The following is a 20,092-nucleotide window of genomic DNA, read 5'->3' on the forward strand; positions in this document are numbered from 1 at the left end:
CCCATCCTGCAAACTCATTGGCGAACTCTCCCCATGACATGCTGTCCAGTCTGGGTTCCACATAGTTCTTAAACCATTCTCTGGCTTTCTTACATTTTAATGTGAAACCTGCCATCTCAATGGCTCTCCTATCATCTGCGCCCAATTCACTAGTTATCATCCTAACTGCTCTGAGGTAATCAAATGGATCATCTCCCGTGTTGTATTTAGGAGCATCCAATTTCAAGTACTCTGTCATTTGTACTTTACCTCCAGATGAGCTAGGTTCATGTCTGTCAACAGGGGCTACTGGTTCTGGTGGTGGTACTGGTTCATTTGGCTCTGGGTGTGCTGCACTTGGATGGGTAGGGGAAGATGGATACATAGGATATGGTGGATAGTACGGAGGATAAGGCATATATGGCATGTAAGAAGGATATGGCACAAAACTAGAGTACTCCGACATACCTTCCATCGGATACTCTGGATAGCCAAAACCTGAGGTCTGAGCACCTCCCTGCGACTCTCCCATACCTTCCTCAAAACTGCCTATACCCATGCTATCATCTCTAGACTGATCAATCTCCATAGCTTCCATCCTTTCCTCTGATCTTTCTCCCCTAACTGTTCCTCTTCTGCTCTCGTCGACAGACCTCCTCGGGTCTATAGACATACCTTCCCTGCTAGATCTCTGAGACCTTGCCCTTGGCAATGCAGGAGGATGAGCAGCTGGTCTCTCACTCTCTAGTGAGACTCCAGTCAATCGAGCTGATCGACGAGTTCCTCGCATCTTTACTCTTTGAAAAACAACACATAACATAGCACTTAGCACTTAAACATCACATATCAATACGGCACATGCATAACTCATAGCATATCATAACAGATAGGACTCAACACCCTATCCTAGTGGACATGATTTCCTAGTGTGCTTGACCACTCTCTATGAGCCCGACACTGTCTCTATAGGTCCGATCATGTGAACCTAGGGCTCTGATACCAATCTGTAACGACCCCAAAATGGACCGTCACCGACGCTAGGATTCAGGTCGGCTTAAGGCCGCCAGAACCCGTAGCAAGCCTGCAATACTCTCTGTGTACCTGTAAAACTCATACATGATACATACATTTTCTGTGAAAATAAAAACTCTTTGCTGAACCAAGGCTTAACCTGTGCATGCACTATCTCTGTACTCTGTACTCTGTACTCTGTACTCTGTACTCTGTACTCTGTACCCCTGACTAGAGCTTGCTCTAGATGGGTTAACTCATACCTGTTAAGCCTGGTTATAAAACATATATACATATACAGATCATGTATGTAACAAAAGCTTTATAACACAATACAACTAAGTCAAGCACAACTCTAACGGTATACACAACTATAACATCTCTTTACAATTTACATGTCCACTCTATACTATTACAAGCTTTTTTTACTCTTTCTGTACTCTGCTGGACTGTCCCTGTACACTGTACACTGAACCTGCAAAACTGGGGTTAAGGGAGTGGGATGAGCTCTATAGCCCAGTGAGTAGAACAGTAAAATATCTCAGTAAAACATGCTCTCATGGAATGCGTCATAACACAGATAAATCATATCAAGAGTAAACCTGTCACCACATAGTCCCAGTAACTCTGTGTCAGGGCGTAGTCAAAGGCTCCTGGACTTCCTGTCATATATGTATATGTGTATATAACACCATTATACGTACCATTGCCAGGGCGTAGTCAAAGGCTCCTGGTCTTTACTATAAACCTGCCAGGGCGTAGTCAAAGGCTCCTGGTCTTTACTATACCTGCCAGGGCGTAGTCAAAGGCTCCTGGACTTCCTGTCTGTGACTATTGGATCATTCAGCATTTACTCACATCCACAGATAACTATGCAATGCAACATATTCGTGGATACTAATGCACATAACCTACAATATACTCATGATGCATGACTGATGCTAAAAGCATTTCATGTTCCAATTAAAAGATTAAGTTTAGTTCCACTCACCTCTGGCTAACTGAACTGACTGACTGAGCAGGCTCTGACAACTCTGGAGCAGTACTCACTGCTGCTCTCTCTGGTTCCTCTGGTCTGTATAGATACAGATAAATGCAAATGAGGGACCAAACTAGCTTATGACCAACTCTATTAAACTTCCCAAGACTCCCCTTACACTCACTCTGCACCTCATGCACAGCATGCAAAAGAAGGCTGGACAGAACACTTTCGGCGGCAGGTTCGGCGGCCGAATGTCCTCTCCAGAGACGAAACTCAGGTACCTTCGGCGGCACCTTCGGCGGCCGAAGTCCCCAAACAGAGCCGAACATGCAAACCTCACGGGGCAAGCTGTGGCAGCCAAGCCACCATGCAAGAGGTTCGGCGGCCAAATGAACCTTCGGCTGCCGAACCTGAGTTCATCCAGAACTCAGCCCGACGGCAAACCAAGCTCTTCCTTCCCTTCAACATCTCCAACCATGCATCAACTCCTCAACAACACCCATATACATAAGTATATGGTCACAGGGGTCCAAAACTATCTAATCACCCCAAATAACAAATCAAACACAACACATAAACATGTAGACATGCATAAACTATCAAAACGCTCATTTATACCCTAAGCATGCATCTTCTTCCACAAATCCCATAAAACCTACAGAAAACATAAAAAAACATGTTCAAGAGCATCAGTTACCTCCTGGACCAAGAAGATGACTGATCTGAACAAAGGAAAACGGATCAACGCCTTTGAAAACGCTCAAACCCTCAAACTCTCACACTCCCACAAACGTAGCTTTTTGCTTCAAAACTTTCAAACTCTTTTGCACATTAGCAACTCCTGCATGAGCTGCTCAAATACAGCAAATAAAACATGGGAGACGTGACCAACTTCTGGCCAAAATCTGGTGATTACACCTGTCCAAAATGCTGACTAAGGGATACAAAACTGCTGGCTCAGCAACTCAGCTTCGGCTGCCGAAACGCATGCAAAACCATGCAACATTCGGGGGCCGAACTTGGCTCAGCTGCCTTAGGTCATTTCAACTCAAAACTCACTTCCATTAACCTTAACACATTTACACACATCATAACACGTAGGAAAACATAACTCCTACCCTCCTCTAGAAGTCCGACACCCCGGAATCCACCGGACGACAGGAATTCTGATGCCGACTTCTAGCCGGGTATTACACCTAACTTGGAGATGGAAGAAATCAAGCTTCTTGGATCTCCAAGTTTCAAAACTCCATTTTTAACTCAAAAATCTTCAAAACAAGATGAAAGCTTGTCAAAACTTGAAAGATTTAAAGGAAATCATTGAAACTAACCATGGGAGGGCATGGACTCACCGTTGACCGAAAATAGGGGAGAAAGCTCGCCCATTTTCGGCCATGGGGCCTTTTATAGGTGGCTGGCCAGGCCACCTTCGAAAGCCGAAGGTGACTCCAAAACTCATGCATGTTCGGCGGCCGAACCTGGATTTCCCTCTATGGTCTTTTTCATTCAAAACTCAATTTCTTTCTTACTTAAAACCATAAAATACATGAAAATATTTTATAAAAATATGTTTTTTACCCTTCTATAGGTTTTCGACATTCGAGATTCCACCGGACGGTAAGAATTTTGATACCGGAGTCTAGCCGAGTATTACACTCTTTATGGAGGTGGACGCCCGCAAGTCCACTCGGAGCACAGTGGACAGTCGGATCGAGGAGGCGGGCCTTGAAGAGAATCTAACTGTGACCAGCGACGCCCGGGGTCAACTTGCTGCAGCTCAGGAGCATTTGAAGACCCTTCGGGAGGAGCTGGCCCATACCAAGGAGGCTCTGGAGGGAGCTGATAAGAGGGTAGCTGCTGCGGAGGTCCGTCGTGATGAGGCCTTAGAGCAGCTGTCCTCCTTAGAAGAAGCTCGGAAGGTGAGGGATGAGGCCGTGAGCCAAAGGGATGAGACCCGGCACCAACACGAGTTGTTGAAGGCAAATTTTGATGTCGTGCAGGCTCAGAGAGAAGAAGCCCTAGCTCGGGTTCTGGTCCTCGAGCAAGAACTGACCAAGCATGCTGATAATGAAAAAGACCTGGCTCTGGCAGTAGAGGCATCTATACTTCAAAACCAACATCTCTGCCAGGAAGTCGAGGCTCTTAAAAAGAGGTGTTTAGCCTTGCTCGAGGATGCCAAGCACGCTGAGGACAGAGTCCAGTTGGAGTGTGAGGAACGGCTGAGGGAGTACAAGGAGTCGGCAGAGCTAAAAAAGGAGATTGAACAGGCCTGTGAAGCTCGTCTCCAAAGCTATAAGGACTCTTCTGAGTTGAAGGTTAAGATAGCTGAGGCTTGCGAGGAGCGACTTGCGGAATTTAAAGCCTCTGACGAGATGAAGAATGCAATATGGCACAAAGGCTTCCGCATGTTCATCTCCGGTTTCAATCGAGGCTTGAGGGAAGCCAGGTATGCCCCTTCCACCCCGCTAGCTGAACTCCGAGCTGCTGATGAAGACTCCGATGGAATTTAACTTCTGCTTATATTTACATTTGAATCGATTCTACTTTTGTTTGTTTTTCTGGCTTTACCGAACTGCTCAATCTGTAAAAAGCCCAATATGTTAAGAATAAAACACTTAAGCTATGTACTGAATAATTTTTCTAAGGAATCCACCCTACTGTCTTTTATCTTTTGCCCTTGAGCTAATCAGGGCTGAAATTCTAGCAATTGACTAAACTTCTAACTTATGAATTTTTCCAATCTCGCAATGGCATTCTTATTAGTTTTCTATTCTGTTAACTCGTCCATAATGCGAGCTCGGACGTATAACATTTGTATAACCAAAGTGAAATGGATCATGTACCTTTTGAAGTGATGAGCAGAGCTGGCTTTTTTGTTTTTAGTTCTGTTCAGATAGGAATCGAGGCTGGGGCCTTGTCTGCTCATGCCTTAGATTTCCTCTTGCTTGATTCCTCAGAGCTCAGATTTATGTATCTTAGTTCATGTTTCAGCTCTTTCCAGACCTGCCCTGTTCTTCTTGATTTTTGAATTTGCTCAAGGTTTGGGCCCTTTTGATCTTGAATGGGATCTAGACACCTTAGGCTTGGCTTGTTCTTCGTCATCTCAGCCGGTTTTGCGGTGCTGAGGGCACTTGGGGAGCCCGGTCACCCACCTCACTGAGGTCTTATGCAAGATTCAGGCACTGTGGCCTTACTGTCGCTTCGTCATCTCAGCTGGTTTAATGGTGCCGGAGGCACTTAGGGAGCCCGGTCACCCACCTCACTGAGGTCTTGCGCAAGATTCAGACACTGTGGCCTTACTGTCGCTTTGTCATCTCAGCCGATTTAATGGTGCCGGGGGCACTTGGGGATCCCGGTCACCCACCTGACTGAGGTCTTGCGCAAGATTCAGGCACTGTGGCCTTACTGTCGCTTCGTCATCTCATCGGGTTTTATGGTGCCAGGGGCACTTGGGGAGCCCGGTCACCTACCTGACTGAGGTCTTGCGCAAGATTCAGGCACTGTGGCCTTACTGTCGCTTCGTCATCTCAGTCGGTTTAGTGGTGCCGGGGGCACTTGGGGAGCCCGGTCACCCACCTGACTGAGGTCTTGCGCAAGATTCAGGCATTGTGGCCTTACTGTCGCTTTGTCATCTCAGCGGATTTTGTGGTGCCGGGGGCACTTGGGGAGCCCGGTCACCCATCTGACTGAGGTCTTGCGGCTTTGTGCCTGTTTTATTTTTTTCTTTTTTGTTTCCTTTCAATGGAAGCAAACGTAAGTTATGGAAAATAACAAATTTGATGGTAATAATGTTTACTTTATTTCCATGCTTCAAAATACAATCAATCCTCTTACATTTGGTAACATGTTAAGGTAAGTACCTCTTCAAATGTTGGATATTCCAAGCATGAGGCTCAGGGTTTCCCTGCATGTCCTCGATTCGATACACCCCTGGTTTGACTACTTTTATTATTCTGAAAGGACCCTCCCAGGTCGGCGCCAGCTTTCCTACTACCGCTCTCTTTCCAGTAGCTTCCAGATTTCTCAAAGTCAGATCTCCTACCTTCAGGCTTCTTTCCCTGACCCTTTGATTGTAATAACGAGCCGCTCTTTGCTGATAAGCGGCTGTACGAATTTGAGCTTCCTCCCTGATTTCTTCCAAGGCATCCAGGTTACTTCTCAGTTTATCACTGTTGGTGTTCTCGTCATTGAACTGGACTCGATGTGTAGGGACTTGCAGCTCGATCGGAACTACGGCCTCAGTACCAAATGCAAGTGCAAAGGGTGTCTCCTCAGTGGACACCCTGGGGGTAGTTCGGAGTGCCCATAGGATACTGTTGAGTTCATCAGCCCAATTTGCCTTAGCCCCATCCAGTCACTTCTTCAGTCCCTGGAGGATAGCTCTGTTGGCAACCTCTGTTTGGCCGTTGGTTTGGGGGTGAGCCACCGAAGAAAATTTATGCCAGATGTCCATATTCCTTGTAAATTCTTTGAAGGCACTGCAGTCAAATTGCCTACCATTATCTGATATGAGCACCCTTGGTATACCAAATCTGCATATGATGTTGCTCCAGACAAAGTCTATCATCTTTCTGGCTGTAATTGTGGGGATTGCCTCTGCCTCTGGCCATTTTGAGAAGTACTCCACGGCCACCACTACAAACTTCTTCTGCCCTGTGGTCTTAGGAAAAGATCCCAGGATATTTATGCCCCACTGTGAGAACGGCCATGGGCTAGATATGCTGGATTGAGGGGTGGCTGGTACGTTGATGGCGTTGGCAAACCCCTGGCACACATCGCATCTTCGGACAAACTCTTCAGCCTCTTTTTTAACGGTGGGTCAGTAATACCCTTGCCTGAATATCTTATTTGCCAGTGTTCCTGCTTCTTCATGAGCTCCACACATTTTTCGGTGTATTTCCTCTAGTACCTTGACTGCTTCGTCTGGGCCTACACATCAGAGTCATGGAGCGGATTTCCCTCTTCTGTATAGGGTCCCCCTTACTGCTTGGTAATTGGCAGCTCGAGCAGCTATTTTCTTTGCTTCATCCCTGTCTTCAGGGAGTCTTCCCTTCTCAAGGTATTCCAGGTATGGGGTCATCCAGCTTTAGCCTTGCGCAACCTACATTACAGTGGCCGTTTTGTCAAAAGCAGGTATGCTAATGTGTTGTATCTATACCTCATCAGGGAGTTGTTCCAGCTCCTCTTTAGACAATCGGCTAAGCAGGTCTGCCTCCTCATTGTCCTCCCGGGGTATCCTCTGGTACTGTACCATAATCCCCTGTTCGACGAGCTCAGCCTCTATGGCTTTTACCCTCGCCAAGTAGCTCTGCATGGTTTGGTCTCTTGCCTGATATGTCCCTATTATCTGATTGATCACTAGCTGGGAGTCGCTATTTATTTCAAGATCAGTCATCCCTATTTCCATTGCGATCAGCATCCCATTTGTTAGGGCTTCATATTCTGCTACATTGTTAGAGGCTTTGAATTCTAAGCGTAGAGCATAACAGACTTTGAAACCCTCAGGTCCTTTTAGCATTATTCCTGCACCGCTGCCCCCAGCCCCGGATGCCCCATCCACATATAACTTTTAGCGAAATTCTCGAGGGGGCTGGTTTTTGCTCCCTCCTTTTACTGTTTCTGAGGACATTTCCCCAGGCTCTGCTCGTTTTTCATTGAAGGAACACTCTGCTATGAAGTCTGCAAGAGCTTGAGATTTTATAGTGGTGCGAGGTTGGTATTTCAATCAGTAGAGGCTAATCTCGATGGACCAGACGAGCATCTGACCTGACGTTTCCGGCCTATGGAGGATCTTCTTCAATGGCTGGTCTGTCATCACTAATCCTTGGTGGCTTTCTAAATAAACTCTGAATTTTATGACGGCCATCAACAGAGTATAGGCTATTTTCTCGATGTTCAGATATTTGATCTCGGCATCTTTGAGCACCTTGCTGACGTAAAACACTGGCTTCTGTTCTCCTCCTTCTACCCTTACCAACACAGCACTGACAACTTGTTCTGAGGCTGACAAGTAAATCAGGAGCTCTTCTCCTTCCAACAGACTGCTGAGTACATAAGGCGAGCTAAGGTAGCTTTTGAGCTCTTTGAAAGCCTCTCGACAGTCTTCAGTCCATTCAAAGTTCGGAACTTTCCTCAACTTCTTAAAAAATGGCAAGCATCTCTCTGCCGACCTCGACATGAAGCGATTGAGCGCCACCACTCTTCCAGTAAGTCTTTGGACATCCCTCACGCAGGTCGGCTCGGGCATTTTCAAGATAGCATCTACCTTCTCTGGATTGGACTCGATGCCTTTTCCACTCACCATGTATCCCAAGAATTTTCCTCCCCTGACGAAGAAAGCGCATTTAGCTGGGTTCAGCCTCATTCTATATTGCTCCAGTACTTCAAACACCTCCTTCAAGTCTGTTAAGTGTTGTTGAAAGGTCGTACTCTTCACCACCATATCATCCACGTATACTTCGACATTCCTGCCGATCTGATCTTTAAAGATTTTTTTCATCAGTCTTTGATATGTTGCCTCGACATTCTTCAGCCTGAAAGGCATGGCCTTATAGCAGTAGGTCCCGTCTTTTGTTATGAACGAGGTCTTTTCCTCATCCGACATGTCCATTGAAATTTGGTGGTAACCGGACATTGCATCCAAAGACGACATGTAATCAAAACCGGTCGTGGAGTCAACCATTTTATTAATATTAGGGAGGGGGTAACAATCTTTGGGACATGCCTGATTCAGGTTGGTGAAATCTATACACATCCTATATTTGCCATTGGCTTTTTTGACTAATACAGGATTTGCTAACTACTGGGGGTACATCACTTCCCTGATAAACTCTGCCTCCTCTAGTTTTTGCACCTCTTCCCTGGTGGCCTGCTGCTTCTCTCTTCCCACCACCCTCTTCTTCTGGTTCATCGGCCTAGCTTCTGGGAGGACGTTCAGCTTGTGAGTCATCACCTCTGGGTCTATCCCAGGCATGTCAGATGGCTTTCAGGCGAAGCTTGACGCGTGACCTCGGATTAGGGCCATTACTTCAGTTTTCTGCTCTCTAGTCAGGCCGGCGTTAAGACTGAAGACTTTATCTGTCTCTGCTTCTGATAAGGGAAAATTTTCCAATTTTCCTATTTTCCTACTGGCTCTGTTCTGGCCTCTTTTTTCTCGTCTCGGACCTCTAGGACTTCTGAATCAAATCTTTCCCCTGTCGAGCTCTGCTATGATATCGTGGCCAAGTACACCGCTCTCGCCTCTTCCTGACTTCCTCTGACTACTCCCACTCCTGCTTCTGTTGGGAATTTCATGGCCAAGTACCTTATGCTGGTCACGGCCTCAAAGTCAAACATCATAGGTCTTCCCAATATTGCATTGTAGCTCAAGGGGAGTTTTACTACCAAGAACACCGCGTAGTGAGTTCGAGTTCTGGGTGCTTCCCCGAGGGTGAGAGCCAGCTTCACCTTTCCTTCCACAAGCACTGGGACTCCTCCGAACCCTTTGACTGAGGCCTAGTCCCGAACCAACTGTTCCTCGGGGATTCTCATCTGCTGGAAGACTCTGTATGGCAATAAATTCACCTTACTTCCGTTGTCCACCAAGATCTTCCTAACCCGGTAGTTGTGGGTGACGGCTTCAACAACAAGAGCGTCATCATGAGGCATCTGAACGCCCTGGGCATCCTCCGGAGAGAAGGAGATGGTCATTGGAGAATGGTCATCTATCTGCATGACCTCGGCATTGCTACCTTCCCCATCTCGGCCCCTTTTTCTTCCTCTCCTGCTCATCCGACCTCCGGTTCCTCCGACGATCATATTGATGGTTCCACTGGAACCATCATTCACTGGTCCTGCTCTCGTCCTCCGGGGTCGTTCTGTCGCAGGGTTCTGCTGAGGCCTTTCTCCCTCCGGTTTTTTCACAAAGTTCCTAAGATGTCCCCTTTTTATGAGCCTCTCTATCTCGCTGATCAGCTGATAGCAATTGTTGGTGTCATGGCCGTGGGTACGATGATACTGACAGTATTTGTCAGGATCTCGCTGACTTGCTTCTGCTCTCATGGGTTTCGACCATTGGAGGAACTCCTTGTTCTGAACTGCCATGAGCACTTCAACTCTGGAGGCGTTCAGTGGAGTTAAGTTCTCAGGAACCTGCGGGGGGAGTGCTCTTTGTTCTGGAATCCGAGGGGGGAACGGCCCCTGGTCCCTTCGGTCCCAAGGCTGTCTGTAGGCTTCGGGCCTCTTGCCTTGCTTTTTCTCCTGCCTTTCCGGCCTTCCTTCTTCTAGGGCTTTTCCCCTGTCCACCGCCTCTTTGGCGAATCTGCTTGTTACTAAGGCATCGTCCTGCATTATGTATTTCTCCGCCCTCTTCATCAGCTCTGCCAGCAAGGTCGGCGGTTTCCTGCTTAACGAGCCAAAGAACTCTGGGGAGGTCGTCCCTTTTTGCATCGCTTCCACAGCTCGGTTTTCATCCAGCTCAGGGATTTGTAGGGCCTCCGTGTTAAAACGGGCGACGTACTCCCGTAAAGTCTCATTCCTCCTCTGACGGACTGTCTCCAGGTAGCTCGTCTTTCTGTCCACAGGTACTCCGGCAATAAAACGGCTGATGAAGATAGTGGCCAAATCTCCAAAACTTCTTATGCTTCCAGCCTCCAGACTGTTAAACCACGTCCGTGCTGGCCCTATGAGCGTCGTGGGGAATACCTTGCACATCAAGGCATTCGATAGAGTCTGCTGCTCCATGAAAGTCTTATAGTTGAGGACGTGTTCTCTTGGGTTTCCCGTTCCTTCATAGGCCACCATGGGTGGCATCATAAACTTCTTTGGAATGGTCTCCTGTTGCACCCATTTCGAGAAAGGTGAAGAGGTGGGAAAGAGGGCCTGGTTGTGGTCCTTCGCCCCCAATTCGGCTAGGAGCTGTTCCCTCAGTTTCTACAGTTTCTGATCTACATTCTCTTCTTCTTGTCTGGGCCTCTTCTCCAGACGATACTCCTCCCGCCACGCTTTACTTTCCGTCCTTCTGGTTGTCCTGGCAGAGTAACTATCTACCTCGTCATTCTCTATCAACTCCCTCACCCTTCTCCCATGAACTCTGGCTTCTGGTTCTTCTTCTCCCCTAGCTCTTCTGCCCCTTTCTCCGATTTCTCTGTTGTTTGTTTGAGGGTGGTTAAGGGTAGGCTGGGGTTCGTTAGTTCGGGGTTCTTCTACCACGGGCAACACATTCACTGGGGTGCTGGGGCTCCTCTGCTGCATCATCTGCCCCAGCCAGTGGGCAGTATTTTGTAAATGGATGGCCATGGCTTGTAAGTCCTGGTTGGACAAGGTAGCCCCGGGCACATTCCCTGCCAAGCTTGGTAAGGGATTAAAAGGGGTTGGTGTTTGGTTATTGGGAGTTGTAGGACTGGAGAAAGAGAACTGTTGCCCCTCCTGGACAGAGTTCAGGTCATTGGGGTGTTAGCAAGGTTGTTTTCATTATGGTTGGCTATCGTGGATCTCAGTGGGTATTGTAAGAGTGGAACTCTGGCGATGAAAAGATCTCCTTCGTTCCCACAGACGACGCCAATTGATGATCTGAGATCCAGAAAATAGGGTTTTACAATGGGTTTGTCGGCTTAGTCTGAGAGGAGGGTGCTTCTCTCCTTTTATTCTTTTCCTTTGTCTACTAGTGACTTGTAACGGCATCACTGCCATTGGGCCCTCTGTCTTTGCAATACAGATACGGACGTACGAGAATATAAGATCTTTGCTCCATGCGTAACGGCCATTTAATTCCCCCCTGACACGCATGCGGATGGACCCACTAGGTGAATGGGCTGACTACCTTTTCTCCTTCGGACTGGGCTGGTTGGTGAGATTAGGACTGAAGCCCAGGGAGGTCTGATCTTAAGGCCGAACAGACTGGGCCGGCCCAATTGAGAGACTTAGAGGGAGTCCGTTCTTAAGGCCGAGCGGGCTGGGCCTGGTTCATTCGAGAGGCTTAAAGGCCTTCAGGTAAAGGGCTGTCGTCATGGGCTAAGTTTGTAGGCTTAGTCTGAGAGGAGGGTGCTCCTCTCCTTTTATTATTTTCCTTTTATTCTTTTCCTTTATCTACCAGTGACGTGTAACGGCATCACTGCCATTGGGCCACCTGTCTCTGCCATACGGATACGGACGTACGAGAATATCAGATATCTGCTCCATGCGTAACGGTCATTTAATTCCCCTTGGCACGCATGCGGATGGACCCACTAGGTGAATGGGCTGGCTACCTTTTCTCCTTCGGACTGGGCTGGTTGGTGAGATTAGGACTTAAGCCCAGGAGAGATCTGATTTTAAGGCCGAACGGACTGGGCCGGCACAATTGAGAGGCTTAGAGGGAGTCTGGTCTTAAGGCCGAGCGGGCTGGATCTGGTTCATTCGAGAGACTTAAAGACTTTCAGGTAAAGGGCTTCAGGTAAAGGGTTGTCGTCATGGGTCAGACCTCAAACCGAGCTGTCGTCATGGGTCAGACCTCAAACCGGAGTGATAAAATCCAGTGGTCATCAATAATAATAATAATTATTATCAAAGTAAAAAGCATATTCTATCGTCAATAATCATATAAGTTATTATTAAAGCATATTCTATCGTCAATAATCATATAAGTTATTATTAATTTTTATTATTAATTTTTTATTAAATGGGATTTTTATTTTTTTAAAAATATATTAAATATCCATTAGAGAATATATAGAGTTATAAACCTCTGATTTTTTTATAAAAAAGCTAAATAAAATTATTAAAATTTTCAAATATATTAAATAAATTATTCCTTCTAATTTATATTATTTCAACCCAAGCATCATGGCTAGAGAAATTTGAATATAATGTTACTCTATTTGCTTAATACTATTTTTCTTATATTTATAAAAGTTAAAGAATTTATTTATCTCATTTTAAAATTTAAAAATTATTTATATTTTTTACAATATATTAAATGTATTTAAATATTTAAATGATTTTTAAATAATTAAAAAGTAATTAAAAAATCAAAGATTATATATGATTATATACTGATATTTTATATCACATGTCTAGAATATCAATTTTTATAGCTATAATTATTATTATTAAATAAAAAATATTTTATTTGTACTATAATTTTTATTCTCTTTATTTTTTTACATATATTAAATAATATAATCTTTTTAATAAATTTTTAATTATACTTATTTTAAAATATAAAATTTTATTAAATATTAAAAAATATTTAATGAAAGGTTACTTTAAAAATAAGATAAAATTAACTAGTCTATAATAATAAATTTATATGTTATTATAATATAAAAAATAAATAATAATTTTGATATATTTAATAAATAAATAAATAAAACTTATGAAATAGAAAGAGTAATATATAAAAATAATTAAATAAATTTTATAGAATTATTAATATAAATTTATTAAAAAATTATTATTTAATTTTTATAACATGAAAATTTTAATTATTAATTTATTAATTTTAAAAATATATTAAAATATTTTTAACATTTAAAAAATTTATTAATTAATTTCTATTAATTTAATTATTAAGTATTATAATAAAATATAAAATATTAGTAAATTTTTTAAAAAAAATTAAAAGATTAATTAATAAAGTTTTTTAAAATTATAAAAATTAAATAGTAAAATATTTAATATTTAAAATTAATAAAATAATTAATTAATAAATTTTTTAAAATATTAAAAATATTTTAATATATTTTTTAAAATTGAAGAATTAATTAGATATTAAATTATAATTTTTTTAAATAAATAAATATAATAAAAAACAAATATTTTTATAAAAATTAACCGTTTCTTTGCTTCCGAATAAAAGAGATTAAGAGGATGTCAGTCTAACCGCAACAAGCGACACGTGGCCTCTTGTAAAGGCTGCAAGACGAGCAGCCGGCCCACGAACCACGACAACCACACCTAAGATATGTGGCGGTTGCTTTTTTCTTGGTCATTTTTTATAGATATTTATACGTATATTTTTTAATAGTCCATAAAGCCCGAAACGTTGCTTATCACAGGCAAATCCGCCGTGTAAAAGGTAGGGAATGGGAGTTTGGGTCCCACAAGCACGAACTAGCCCACCGGCGGTCCAAACTTGTCAATCCATATCAAACACATCCGGTTGCTCACGACCACTCTGCGCCGATTTTTTTCTTTTAATACTTAGTTTTATTCAAACATTGGTCCGATTCCTTTATTATTTGCATGCATTGCCTTTTCCAAGTTATCATTTTTTTTTAAGAAACAAGTTATCGTTGTAATGGATAAAAACCTAAACTCGTCTATAGTAAATTAATCATATATTAAAATTTATATAAAATTAAATAAGATTCATCAATTCACATTTAAATTTATTATATATTTAATTTAATAAAATAGCTCCAGCAAACCATTTTAGCCAAAATAAACTTAATTTTTGGACAGATTAGTGAAATGGCCAATCAATTAATTTAGAAACAAAATTTAGTTTTTATTATTAATATTTATTAGTTATTTAAATTTAATTTCTCCATGCGTTACTTTTGAAAGATGCTCATTAACCTTGGTAAGGTGGTCAAATAAAATTATAGAAACTTAAAAATCTAAAATGATTGGGGGCAATAATGGCAATTTACAAAGCCAAAATAGTCAGGTACGGAAAGCATTACAGAAAGTGAAGAGCGAGAACACGCCCAAGGAATTTATTTTTTCCTTAGTTTCTCATGTTGGTCAAAAAGATGGTACTCCTTATAAAATAATTATTTAAACCTTTGATATGTCCACCGTCCATGGTATAATGTTGCGATGAAATTTGCAATAAAAAAGGAAAAACAAGATGCAAAAAATAAAAAAATTATTAATCATTAAAAATTGAACATTTTTTCCTTATTTTCCATAAATGACTTTAATTACGTCAACATTAATTGGTATATGCCAATTATGCTTAAAACGCAAATTGCTTTTTCTTGATATATAAAACCAAATATACATAATTAATATTCCAATGAAAGCTACATAGGATGAGAGAAGCATCGAACAGGCTCCGACTGTGTTCCTCCAAACGACGGCGTAAAGCCATGTGGAGGTGAATATCAGTATCAGTGATATCTTTGTCAAGTACGCTTCCCCACAAAATTTTGGAGAACAACCGAAACCTCGTGGGCATTGTCATTACAGACATAAACATCACCGGCGACAAACTGATTATCAAATACTAGAAGAATATTTTAAAAGAAATTGGAGAAGCTAATCAATTGAGTGAAACTGCAATTATGGGGGTAAAAAGAGTAGCAGTAACTAGCGATCAACAACAGGGAGAGACTCTCTGTTGCAAAAAAGGGAGATCAGCTACTGCATATAGACATTCAGGGAATAAAGAACTCAATAGATCACAGTAAAAAGCTCGCTTTTTGGGAGGCTAGTTTTTAGTTCCTTTTTCTAAGAGAATCGGAAGAATTATTAAAAATGGATGGGCATGGGTGGGCCGTCTCCGGCCAAAAACAAAAATTAGAGGAATTCTGGTTTAGGAGGGAGATTAAGATCGAAATCAAGAGATTTTCGGGGTGGGTTGATTTCATTTAGGTTCAAATCAACGACGGAGGATGAATCAGAATCACTGTGGACTCCTCCAACACCACCACTACCATAACCATTGCCAGCAGTGGACATCGCCTGACGAAGAAGATGTTTCTGCTGGTGATCAAACAACAGTCTCTGATACTGACTCTTCACCATCGCATCGAAATAAAGCAAGTTTTGATGTTTCATTACCGTTGCTGCAAAAGCACCGCCCACCGTTGGCACAGGCTGGAAGGGGAACCTCACAGCATTGAACGGGTCGAGATTAAGATCCAACGCAGAGGATGATTCCATCATCAGAGCAGGCGTTTCTCGACTAGACGACTCTACGGTGCTACTGGGGCTCGGGCTGTGTTTATTAGCGCCAGCGTCTTTCTTCTTGTCAACAATAATAATCTCGTTCACATTTTTGCTCTCCATTGGGAAGTTGGTCTTGGCTTTGGCTCCCCGAAACTCGCGAGCGGCGGTGTCATAAGCTCGAGCAGCTTCCTCAGCCGTGTCGAAGGTGCCAAGCCAGACTCTACTCTTCTTGATAGGATCCCTGATCTCTGCGGCGTATCTGCCCCAAGGCCTCTTCCTCACTCCCCTAAAATGCACTCCCTTAGCCCCAGAGGCAGCGGCGGCGTCGCAGTTACCGTTAGGTTTAACGGCTGCCCTCTTGTCCCTTGGCGCCATAGAGAACAACTAAGAGTAGCAATCGGTGGTTCCTATTTTGTTAAAGTGAAAATTGAAAAGAGAGGAGCTGATAGCTAGGAAGGGAGAGGGCGAAGGGATGCGTTTTATATAGAGAGTCATGTAGGGGCGAGGAATCGACGAGGAACCGAAGATGGGGCCACACTGTCCACGAGTGATTTGACTGAGAGCGGTGAGAGAGGCGGCTGGGGCTGAGGATGGTTGCATGGAGGATTACGTGGAATGTGGGGTGTCTAGATAGAGAGAGTAAAAGCCCATATCATCATCATCATCATCACCACCACAACAATAATCCAACGGCTGTAAGCGCAAAGTACAATGCGTTCTTCCTAGAAGAAGAGCTGCCATGGATAATTGGATACACCTAATTTTGTGGGAAGTTTGACAAAGCCTCAGCCTAACAAACGTCCACGCGTCGCAATTGACTTCATTGACTTGGAAGAGATCTGGAAAATCCAATGTCATCAAACGGCAAGGTGAGGTTTTTTTTTTCTCTTTCTTCTCTTTTTTTAAACGAAGACAACGATAAGGTTAGAACTATCATTACAAAATACCAAAAATCTTCAAAGCTGGCTGCAGCCACTATGGAGTCTCCTCGTTTCATATGGTGCTTAGTGCCCCGGGGCAATAGCTGTTTAAAGAACAAAGATGATCAGACAATACCTCATATCGAAGTTGAAAATAAAATTTAAATAATTAAATTTATAACTCCAATCATATTTAAATGGTTAATTTCAATTATCGAAAAAAAATCATAATCAGTCATTCAGTCTGTTCAACCATGCGGAAAGTCATTTTTTGATTGGGTCAATTCTTAAGCTAAAATCCATTTGTTATATTCTCTAAATATATGATTATAAAAAAAAATTATAAGTCTATAATGAGTAAAAGAATGTTCAAATTATCAGCTCATGGAAGAGTTGGAAACAACTCACAAGAAGCGCCGCAGGCCGCAGTCCTATTCAGCTAAAGCATTAGTGTCCTTCATTGGCACGATCCTCTTGACTAACCAAATGCAGAGTACAGCCTTTTTTTTTTTTTAATTATATTTTCCTGACAATCATTAAGCACTGCATTAAATATTAAATTTGGAATTGCTATTTCTCAGAAGCACATCCACTTCACATGGATTAATTTTTCCATGTGTAATAGAGAAGCTGTTCAAATTGCAAATTTATGTCCATCTACATCGGAAAATAATGACACAAACATTGAATCATTGGTGGGTTGGAATTCCAATAACTCTGTGGTTTTCTTTCTTTGTTTTTTTATTTGTCCGTGTCTTCTTGGTCATGTTTAAGGCGTGGTTTACTGAGTTGAAGTTAACCGTGTTTGGGTAGGTGTCCTTTCCTTTTCAAGGACTAGCTTTGTTTATTTTCTTCATTAACAATTTCAATCAAATTTAGGACATGTGTGATAAAGTCAACGCTACTGCATAAAAATTAATAGAATATTTGTACAGTAATCCTACGTGAACAATGTGAGTTTAGCACCATCAAAGCTATATAAATTAGTACAATATTAGTACAGTAATCATTAATTTTGTCTTTTATAGTATGATTTGTAATAAATAATATTATACACGACTAAGTCCATCAAAGGGTATGCATAAAACACTTTAGATATATAAAATTAGGGAATACAAATTAAAACTATTTGATCATGTCTAACAAAAATTGGGAAATTTATGTGTAGTAAATACAAAGGGTATTAGGAAGGTTTATAATTTTGTTTGAATATTAATGTAAAGTTAATTTCTAATACAAATGAATAATAAAAAAATGATATATAGTCATCTTAAATAATTTAATGTTAAGGATTAACTATTATTTATTTATTAATATATATTTAATAAAAAAATTATCTTACAATTGAAAGTTTTGATTTTTGAGATTTTATAATTTTCAAAATAATTATAATTTAATTGTTTTTGAAAATTTATTCATATGGATGGCAAATTTTAATAGTACAAATTTAAATAATTTCTTTTAAATGATGAATTTAAATAGTTATTGATAGCCGCTGGATTTCTCCACTCCGGACTGGAACTAAGCCCATATCGTGAGCCCATCATTTGGGGGATCCAAGGCCTCTCCCGTGAGACTGGTCCAGCCCGTCTCCCTCTAGATCAGACTCCAATAAGTTTCTTCAATCAGGCCGGCCTAACCTCTTGGGTCCGATTAACAGATCCTTTATGGGCCCAGCCCACAACTTATCCTCCGGTCCAGTCTGGAATCAGGAGGGAAACCCACTTGTCCGTCGTGTGAGTCCATACGCATGCGCGTCCGGAGAGAATCAGGGGCCGTTATGCATGGGATAGAGATCTGATTCTCTCGTACGTCTGTATCAACGTAGCAGAGACAGGTGGTCCAATGATACACGTTCTGTTACACGTTACTAGCAGCTAAAAGGAAACATATAAAAGAAAAAAATATTTTCCTCTAGGTCTAAGTTTTCCCAGTCTTACAGAACCCATTGTGAAACCCTATTTTCTGGATTCAGATCATCAGTTATAATTAAATTTAAAATAAATTTAAATTTTAAAAATAATATGTATGAGGATTTAAGATTATATATATATATTTTATGATAATATTTCTAAAACTCAGACCATATAGTATATGTTATATTATATTGGGATAAGAGAATCGAGCTTGAAAAACTCCAGACCATCAAGATGCAAGACTGTTCGAGTCGTCTCCCTCCTTTCAAGGTGCTGCCTCTTATTCTAACTGATTGCTGGTTTGCTGGTCCGGATTCTCCTACTCTTTGGATGATTCTTGTTTTGGGCTTGGACCATATATTTGGGTTGAGCTTGGATGGTTGTTAGCTAGAAGGCATTTCCTTTTCTTGGCCCAGGGCCGTGTGTTTACTTGACACTATTACATTATCAATGAAATTTCTATTTCTATTAAATAGGGTTATAAACGAACCAATATATTTATAAGTTATTCGATATTCGACTAAATAAAAATTTGATCGAATTTGATTTAATTTCTAAATGAACTGAACTCGAATTTAATTTTTAGACTCGTTTATTAAACGAGTCAAAATTGAATTTAGTATTATTCGATTCGTTAAAATCCACGAGCTGACTCATTAAAAAACTCGAACTAATTTGTTAAGAAAGTAGTGAGATATTTGTCAAGCAGACTCGTTAAGAAACTCAACTTGATTCAAATGAATTAATTATATATATTTTTAGCTATTTAATCTATTTATTATATATATTATTAAATTATATATTTTTATCTTTTAATTATATAACTATATTATTAATTTATATATTTATTTTTCACTATATATCTTTTTAAATAAATATTTTTTTAAATTATTAAGTTTTGATAAACTATTGTTATTATTATTATTTTCATGTGTTTATATATATATTTATATAATTATTTTTCTATTTAATATTATTCATTTAATTTTATAAATTAAAATTTTTATATAATTTAAATATAAATTAATATAATTTTATTGATAAAATTCGAATATAATTTATATATATATATATAATTATATAATTTAAATTGATTATATTTATATTAATATATTTATTTTATATTTATATTATATGTATAATATTTTTTATATAATATAAAATAATTTAATATAAATTATATATTTAAATAAAAATAAATAATGATATATAAATGATCAAATGATAATAATGATAATATATTAATAAATTTTATATAAAAATATCTATTGATATTAATAATAAAATTATATAGATTTAATTAAATTTATATAATTTAAATAAAAATTTTCTCTCTCCCCTATTTATACATAGATCTATATATTTATTATATATAATTTAATTAAATTTTTATATAATATAAATATTTAAATAAATAATTATTAAATTTA

The 20,092-nt window shown here is 40.6% G+C and overlaps 2 protein-coding genes across 2 annotated transcripts; both read right to left on the minus strand.

The window, feature by feature from the left end:
* Window positions 1-9,466: 9,466 nt before the first annotated feature.
* Window positions 9,467-11,248, minus strand: LOC110604887. The gene is made up of 3 exons (XM_021743176.1): window positions 10,901-11,248; window positions 10,001-10,786; window positions 9,467-9,925 (listed from the first exon to the last, which is right to left on the minus strand). Exons 1-3 carry the CDS (start codon window positions 11,246-11,248, stop codon window positions 9,467-9,469), a joined length of 1,593 nt encoding a protein of 530 aa, XP_021598868.1.
* Window positions 11,249-14,785: 3,537 nt separating this feature from the next.
* Window positions 14,786-16,290, minus strand: LOC110604630 (ethylene-responsive transcription factor 4). Its single transcript, XM_021742886.2, has one exon. It carries the CDS (start codon window positions 16,199-16,201, stop codon window positions 15,455-15,457), a length of 747 nt encoding a protein of 248 aa, XP_021598578.1. The 5' UTR covers window positions 16,202-16,290; the 3' UTR covers window positions 14,786-15,454.
* Between the last annotated feature and the right edge of the window lie 3,802 nt (window positions 16,291-20,092).

The sequence above is a fragment of the Manihot esculenta genome, chromosome 17, assembly GCF_001659605.2.
Source record: "Manihot esculenta cultivar AM560-2 chromosome 17, M.esculenta_v8, whole genome shotgun sequence".
NCBI classification, from domain to species: domain Eukaryota; kingdom Viridiplantae; phylum Streptophyta; class Magnoliopsida; order Malpighiales; family Euphorbiaceae; genus Manihot; species Manihot esculenta.